This window comes from Carica papaya, chromosome 1, assembly GCF_054855325.1.
Source record: "Carica papaya isolate Zhongbai chromosome 1, ASM5485532v1, whole genome shotgun sequence".
Taxonomy (NCBI): Eukaryota; Viridiplantae; Streptophyta; class Magnoliopsida; order Brassicales; family Caricaceae; genus Carica; species Carica papaya.
Window position 1 is genome coordinate 24698519 of NC_142309.1, and position 9036 is coordinate 24707554.

The 9036-nt window shown below is 36.5% G+C and overlaps 1 protein-coding gene across 1 annotated transcript; it reads left to right on the forward strand.

Annotated features, from left to right (window-relative positions):
• Nucleotides 1-418: 418 nt before the first annotated feature.
• Nucleotides 419-6219, forward strand: LOC110816754 (calponin-like domain protein). Its single transcript, XM_088221930.1, has 8 exons — nucleotides 419-732; nucleotides 902-3110; nucleotides 3209-3367; nucleotides 3453-3632; nucleotides 3917-4111; nucleotides 4658-4756; nucleotides 4833-5426; nucleotides 5551-6219. Exons 1-8 carry the CDS (start codon nucleotides 434-436, stop codon nucleotides 5902-5904), a joined length of 4089 nt encoding a protein of 1362 aa, XP_088078056.1. The 5' UTR covers nucleotides 419-433; the 3' UTR covers nucleotides 5905-6219.
• Nucleotides 6220-9036: the final 2817 nt, after the last annotated feature.

A 9036-nucleotide genomic window follows, 5' to 3' on the forward strand; every position in this document is an offset into this window, starting at 1 on the left:
TACATAACATAAAAATATCAATTATTAATAAAGTTAATAATTTTGATATAATAAATGAGCAGAAAAAAGATGTGTTAAAATTTTATATATTATTAAAATACAATTTTTTTAAAAAAAAATTTATTAAGAGCTCTTTCAAATAAAAATTAAGGACCAATAACTTTTTTAAAATACTTTAACGTTTTATCATACGTGTAAAATATATATTTAAGGAAAAAAAAAACTAACTTTAAACTTTTTATGCTTTATACGAATTATCTCCTTAATTTACCGAGAGAAATAAGAGTGGTAAATTGATATACAAATTTGTAATTCTCTAAAATTGGACCCCCCCCAGAATTCTAAATTCAATTAGAGTTAGGATTAAAACTAGAAACTACTACTCGGATTAGTATTTACTAATTCCGACTACTACAAGTAAACGAATATTATAATGCCTCCTGCCGAGATAGCGGCTGGAATTGGATATAAAATAAGGGAAGCAGAAGAAGAAGAAAGAGTTAATTTGAGTTCAAATCAAACACCCCACCCACGTACATTAACGCTGCAGCACAACCCTCTTTCTTCTTCTCCTTTTTCCCTCGCGAACGCCAGTTGTTTCCTCCTCATACCTCACCTGTCAACTCCGTCTTTCAAACCCAACACAAGATCTACTCCTTCCAATTCTCTCTCTCCGCTCCTTCTCGTCACATGCGCTGATCTACTCATCCTGTCTGATCTCCGCCTCTCCAGGTATTTCCATTGGATTCCGTCTCCATTCTCTCTCGAATCTCATCTCTCGAGATCTACTGACTCCCGCCCGTGTCTTTTTAGCTCTCTGTTTTTCTTTTTTATTTAGTTACTTGCTTTCCGGTTTTGATCTCAATTTGTACGTAATTCGTGTGCATATATATATATCTAGCGGGTGCTTTTGTCTGATTCGTTGTTCGAAAGTTGTGATAATGCCGGCGGAGGTAGAGAAATTGCACGCTGAAGTTGAGGCTGACGAGAAGGGTCGCCTAGATACGGCCGCGCGTCAGGATCTGCCCAACGGCACCAATCACAGGGGCAATGTCGATGTCGATGCCAATGCCAAGGACGATTCTGATGGTTCCTACGTTTTCGTTGACGGAGAGGACGCCGTTGCTGATGATCCCGTTGAGTCCGATCTCAACGGGGGCAACACCCCTGATGTCGGTGCCTGTGCTGGTCAGGACGAGCATAGTGAGAATGGGATCGTTAAGGAAGAAAAAGTTGAGAGTGGGGAGATACGTGATCGTGTTGGTGAGGAGAATGCGGGAAGGAATGATGGTGCTGAGGATCAAAATGGAGTCACAGCTGTTGCGAAAATTGAGTCGCAACTGCCTGTTGATGGAGTTGAAGTTGGGGTAGAGACTCGGGATTCTGAAGCTGTGGCTTCTGGATATGAATTCGAACTGCCACAACCAGATGATGGGAAAGGTACCAATGGGAAAGGAGACGAGACAGAATCAGACGCGCAAGTGGAAACAAGTCAGGATTCTCGATTGTTAATTGGAAGTTCATCTGATCCTGAGACCCAGCCGCCGAACCATGAGGAGGAGAGGGTTGACGGGCAAAGACAATTAGCTTTGCCTATAGACACCGAACAAAACCAGGAATCTGAAATTGTAGTCCCTGGGGATGTTCCAGATAGTGTCGATCATGGCAACCAACTAGCTGATTTGTATCAGGGGAAGGATGAGGTAGGATTGACCAGTAGTGAGATTCCTTTGGAATCTCAATCTGGGGATGAACAAGTACATTTGGAGCATAATTTACAAACAGATTCTAGTCACGTAACTGAACTACAAGGAGAACCAGAAGCTGTTAGGATTCCTGTCTCCAATGAAAATGGGGATGGCTTGCCGGCTGATGATGCCCATAATATTTCAGAAAATGGCAGTCAAGAGACATCTAAACAAGATAGGTCTTCTGAAGAAGCTGAAAGCTTGTCCTACCCTGTTCAGTGCGAGAATCTACCAGTTGAAAATGCCGAAAGCTTCTCAACTTTTTGTGATAATGATACAAGACTAGATACCACTAGCCAGAGGCCTGAAAGAGATCTTGAGTTGGACTCAAGTCAAGTCTCAAAAATTGATATTGATGTTCCATTACAAGCAGAGCCAGCTGTGGAATATGAGAAGGAAGAGTGCCTTCCTGTGGATTGTGCTCAGGAGAATACCAACGAGATAATTGCTATTGATGATGCTGATGCCAAGCAAAATGCAGGTGAAGAAGCGAAAAGCTTTCCCTTTACAGCTCCAGTTGATGACAAGGTAGCTGAATCAGATGTTGAAATCTCAGCTTTTGAAGTGACAGAAAATTCAGCACTTGGTGTCACTGATGATGTTAGCGTAGAGGCTGAAGTTCTACGGGTGAAATGCATTGAAACTACCAGTGCAGAAACCGAAGGTCAGAATGGATGTAATGAGAAGGATGTAGAGTCAATTTTGCCTGCTGATGGTGTGAGTTTTGATAGCCTCAAGTCTGAAGAGGGAGAACCTAATTTCCCCAAAAAAGATATAACAGTACAAGAGGAAGCTCAAGTTTCGGAAAAGGTCACAGAACTTGATGGAAACCAGCCTGCCCCTGTTTCTGAAACCATAGCAGAATCCCATGAGGCTGTTCCTGTTGAAAATGAAGTTAGATCACTTTGTTGTCTTGGTGATGATGTGAAAATCCAGTCCGAACGTCACTCTGCATCTGGTTTGAGTAATGAAGATATTCCTGGAAATGTTGACACTGTAAACGAATCCAAGGTCCTTAATGGCTCTGAAGAAAATTGTGTATCGGATGCTGTTCATGTTGAAAATGGAGTTCAACATACTGATGGAGATAATGATGAAAAAACGACATGCGGGGAAGTAGGTGGAGTTGAAGAAGTTCGCATAGATGAACCTCCAGCACATTCCCCTGAAGGTTCTACTTGTGATGCTTCTGAGGGGCAGAGTGTGAGTCCAGAGTCGGAGAAAAGACCATTTTACTTTTTGATCAGGATCCCGAGGTATGATGACCAAAGTTTAAAGGAACAGATAAGACATGCTCAGTTACAAGTTGATCAAAAGACAGAGAGTCGTGATGCTATTGGATCTGAAATCCAAAAGATCAGGGTATCTTTGAACATTCTCTTTTTTGGTATATGTGTGTGTGAGTGTGTGTGTGTGTGGAATAAGATTTTGTTTCTTACGAGATATCCTCTTGTGGATAGGCCTCTTGCAAAGACTACAGCAGAGGTTTTGATGCAGTCAGAGCAGAAGAAAATGCTGCACGGGACTTGCTTAGGTCTAAACGCCAGGAAATAGACTCTCTTCATTCTAGGATCAATCTGGTCAAAAGTGCTATGTCTATTGATGACATAGATGGCAGAGTAGGAATTCTTTCTTCCGTCATGCTTACGCGGTTTCCTTCATTTCCTATTGTGCTTATCTGTCTGTGTTTATGCTTGTAAACAGGTGCGTAATATGGAACACATGATAGAGCATGAAACTTTGCCTTTAAAGGAAGAAAAGCAATTGATTCGTGAAATTAAGCAGTTGAAGCAACTCCGTGACCAGATATCATCTAACATTGGGAGGCAGGATGATGTTCAGCAGGCGCTAGACCAGAAAGACCAAATAGAGGAGCGCTTGAAAGTAAACTTTCGTTTTCTCTTCATCATTATGTTAAATACAGAAATTATTTATTTATTTATTGGCCTTCTATTGTTCAATTTGACTTGTTATGTAAAAAGATGGACTTGAAGCATAAAATATGGGCTAGCAAATCACATTCTTCAATCTAAGTAATTAATTTTGTTTGCTAAACACTACTGGACTTTGATAATGGCCAAAATGGAGAGTGATTGATTACCTTAGATGTAGGAACTCCTTTTTTGCATGCAAGCATTATTCTCATCTTGTTTTTTTGGCTTTTAAAGTTGTTGAGGAAGGAAGCCGATTTGCTTAGAAATAATGTCCTGAAAGCTGAGGCAGTCACTAAAGCTGCCAAGAAGAAGTATGATGAGGAAGCTGAAAAGAAACGTCAATTGGACAAGCAGTTCAAAGCTGCAAATGACATTCGCCAGGAAGTATACGCACACTTGCAGAGTTTGAGGAAGCTATTATATGAAAAGGTAATCATTTAATAAGATTTATGATGAGCGAGAACATACTATATTTGCAAAATGGGAGTATGCATTTTCCACAAGGTTAGGTGTGGCCGCATTTTTGAAAGTTCATGTTGAGGAACTTTTTGCAAAAAAACTCTTCTTAGTATTTGAACATTTGAGACATGAATACAGTTGTTTTTATACAACGTATATGAGTTTGTTGCAAGAATCTGGTAGAACTTTTTCCTTGATAAAAATGGTGTAATTCTTTCTGATTTCCTGCAATGGAGTTTTCAGCTACGAAAATCAAATGTAGCTTAGTATTCTTATCCTGACAGGAACACGTCTGGTTTAAGGTTAATGGTATTTAATCACAATGTTTATTGGTGAACGCCAGCTGCATTCTTCTCATTCCATTTGCTGGTCTCTTGAATATCATCTTGTTCTATAAGTTGTTGAGACAATTTTGATGTTTTTTGTTATTGCTGATTTTGGAAATTACAGTTTATTTGCTTGAAGGCAGAAAAATTGAGAAATAAAGTGTGTTTTTAATTGCTTTCAAATCTACAGAACAAAAATTTCCGTAGCTACATGGATGATGCTAATGCTGCCAATGATTTGGCCTCGAAAAGAGATAAGGATGCACTCCAACAACTTTGCATTAACCAGGTGAGATAGTACAGTCCCTTTCATTCCTCTCATCTGATTTACCAGCGTGGTTTTGTGCTGACAAATCGATAAACAGGTGGAGAGAGTCATGAATCTGTGGAACAATGACGATGAGTTCCGTAAAGAGTACATCAGATGCAATGTAAGGAGTACATTGAGGAGATTGAGGACTTTGGATGGCCGTTCACTTGGTCCTGATGAGGTGCCGCCTGTAATTCCTCATTCAATGAATGGAAGAATAGATAAGGATAAAACTGTTCCACAAGTTTCAACTCTTGGAGAAGAAAGGCAGGAAATTGTTGTGACTGTCGAAAGCACTAAAATGGAAGATAATGCTACAATAAATGCTGGGGAACAAAAGAAGCAGAGAAAAACAAAAAATCCTGTGAACTCTGCCCCTCTTGCAAGTGTCTCAGCACCTGTTTCCAACAGAGATGAGATTGAAGAGGTAAGAGAAGAAGAGCCTAAGCCAACAAAAGAAGAAGAAGAGTTGGTTAGGAAGGCAGAAGAATTGAGGAAAGCAGAGGAAGCACGCAAATTGAAGGAGCAGCGTCGGTTGGAAGAGAAGGCCAAGGCAGTGGAGGCATTAGAGAGAAAGAAACGTAGTGCAGACAAGGCCAAGGCTAGGGCTGCAGTAAGAGCTCAGAAGGAAGCTGAAGAGAAAGAGAAGGTTAATGCAAAGAAAGCTCGGGAATAATGAAAATTCAATTTCTATTTTGTATCATTATGACACTTCATTGAATTGCTTCTCTCATAAAATGTGTTCATTCCCTAAGATATACTCTTTTGTGCAGGAAAGGGAAAAAAGGTTAAGGAAGAAGGAAAGAAGGAAGAATGTTGCCGCAGATGAGACAGTTCTCATTAACGAAGAAGAATCTGTTCGAAGCATAGAAAATTCGATGGATCCTCCAAAGGAGGCTGAAACTACAGATAAGGCAATGACAATGGCACAGAAGAATCGGAAACCATCACAGTTTATAAAACAGACTAAGGCAAAATCTATTCCTATACCTATCCGGAATCGGGGTAAGAGAAGGATGCAGCCATGGATGTGGGTTCTCCTTATCGCAGTGGCTCTTGTTGCATTGTTTTTGTTGGGCAACAGCAACTTATCTTTAAAAGCTGGGCTGCAAGGATTTAATTTCTAGATATAATATGGCTCATAATATAAGTTAAGCAATCAATCGACTGGAGATTTTTTTTTTTTTTTTTTTTCATTTATTTTTTGGAAGGGGGGAGGGGGTTGGGTTTCCCTGACATATCTATAGGCAATTCTTTGGTGCTGCTATCAGGTTTGATTTTCTTCTAGCTTGTATTCAATTGGTATAAGTGGCTTTTTCACTCACATGCCACTCGTAGATTTGATTGTTGTTATATTATGGTAATACGAACATAACCGTCCACAATATTGTTTCCATTTACTTTTAAAATAATATAATAAAGCATGAGGATTTTTGGTATCATCTCTCACAAATGGCATTGTGATAAAAAATTTTTCCCTCGTTTGTGGTGATTGTGCAATTGTTTTAGATCACACGACCGATGATTACATAACCTTTTTGGACATGAGTTCTGGTTTATAAAGGTTGCACAAATATTACCAGTTAAAATTAAACTGGCATTACAAGCGAATCTTTTAGGGGTTGTGCTTTTGTTTCAAGGGCGTCTGATTTGGTCATTTTAAATCTCTTAGACAACGCCTGTCTGTTTCATAGTCGTATTTTCAGGCAATTCTTATCCATAATTATTCAACTTTTTAAAGGCTGAATACAAAATACACTAATTTACAAGGTATTATACATTTTGCTTTGTTGTTATTTACTCTCTTAATATCTTTTCTCACTTTATATTGTTTATTACGAATATTCAAAATACACTCACTCATCTATCACTTAAATAGGTTTTGTGTGTTAAGTTGATCGAGAATGAGTGTTGATTGGAGTGTGTTGCCTTCTGAGGAAAGAGGTGGATGTCGGTAGTTGATTGAGAGAAGTTTTGATTACTCCAAACTTAGAATCAAATTCTCGTAGAAGATATAGAATACTAAACCAAAAACAACTGAAAGAAGTAGATTGAATCGTCAGTAAATTAAAAATTAACTAAGAAAGCTAGTATTTTTTTTTTAAATTTAATTAACTTAAACTAATTCGTCAACTTTTCATATTCGTAGAATACGTATTGAGAAAAATGAGGTGTGTATAAATTTATAGGATAAAATACCAAGTATGTGTGTCCGGGGGGGAAATAAATAAAATTTAATGAAATGAAACAGGTCTCTTTCATTCTCATAATCAATGTGCATACCCTGCATCTGTATACTTTAAAAACACAAAACCATTTCAATGCACACACCCTGTACCTGTCTACTTCAAAAGCATAAAACCATATAACTCTGTACCAGAAGAAAAAGTCCATTCCAAAATCCTTTAGCTTTCCTAGTTGCAAAACTTTGAATATACCAACTAAAAAAAGCAGAAACCTGATTTAGAATCCAACAAAAAAATCTGGGCGCACGCACACACTTTGAATACACGAGATTATCCGATACTCTTATGGGTGTGTATTATAAATTTCAAGAGAAAAATAATAGAACAAGTGTAAAATTATTCATACATTCCAATAGAAAACAACCCTAATGTCTCTACTGAATATTTAAATATTGGCAAAGTGGTTCGGCAGGCGAGAGCGAAAAACGTCACTGCATGTATCATTCAACATATTCTAAACGCTGCCATTATCGAACATTTTTAATATTTGTATTATTCTCTCTCTCACCACCCAACTTAATGACATAAATCATATAATATTAAATCAAGTTTAATAAGTCCGGTTCATATATATTACCATATAAAGCATGACCTCACTGGTAAAAAGATTTATTTACTCATTTTATCGAATTAATTATTTCGTACGAATCAAATATATTTTTTATTTAGTAAAAATTAATTTAAAAAAAAAAAAAGGGTCGACGAAAGGGATCACCTAATTTTTTTATTTTTATTTATTTATAGAGTGATGACTATTAATAATAATAATAAAATACTAAATTAAAATTACAGAAATTATTTAATTAAAAATTGAGATAGAAAAAATTATTATTTTAATCCCAAAATTAAATGGAATTATCCAAGATTTTGACTTGTAATAAATACAAAGAGAATCGCGCGGTGAAAAACAGCCGTACGATGAGAGGAAAAGTAGACCTGAGCACATATGAAACTCGTGGTGATGTGCGCGTACGGACTCATCTTTATCTCTTCTTCTTATCAGAAAATAAATAAAAACAAAAACTCCTCTTGTTTTCTTTCCTTTTAAGCTACAGCTGGCTCCTGCTGTCCTTACTGTTCCCAGCGCTGCCTTCCACGCCATTCCTTACATCACACTCGCCACCTGGCGCATTTCCTACCGCAGGATCTGCAAACTGTTCCTCTTTCTAGCCATCCGATTCAAATAAGCATCTTTTTTTTTTTTTTTTTTTTGACTTTCGCACTAGATACTAGGCCAGTTATGTTGACCCACCATTACCATCGTCACAGAAATATCCCACCCCCCAGAATATAACAAGTTTATACTTCATATTTTTTTAGAAATTCACTTTCTTTTTTTCTCTCTTTTAAATAAATACTTTAGGAAATTGAAAGAAATATAATAAACATTCCTTTGAAATAAACTAATAGCTTTATTTAATCGTAATATTTAAAAGTATATTATCATTTTAAATATTTAATAAAATTATATATGAATTGACAAAAAAGTACAAACAAACTAATTAGATTATAATATATAATAAAAAACATTATTATCAATCGGTAAGAGAGGGAAGTAGCCAAGACTCCTCGTATGTCCTCCTCTTTAAATCGTACATGTATAAATTATCATAAAAAATTAACCCTAAAAGTCTACTAAGTTAAATTTTTTTATGATAACAAAGACATGATATCTAATAATATTACTTTTTTGTTCGAGTTACATTTGTGATATAAAATTACACGTGTATTTATTATATGATAACGACGTTGTTATAATATGACATTATATAATAAAATTACACATTTGTACAATTAAATGTATACGAATTAATGCGAACGGGAGTGGGATAGAGGTCCACACTATGACCTTTTTGTTGTAATCTGACTCTTACAGTAAAAAAGAATATGTAGTTCTTGTAATTTTTTTTTATTAAAATAAATAATTTAGTATTTTTTCAAAAATAAAATTTTAATGTTTTTACGTTGTAAAAAATTATACCTTTCATCTTATATTTACGTTTAGATTCTTTT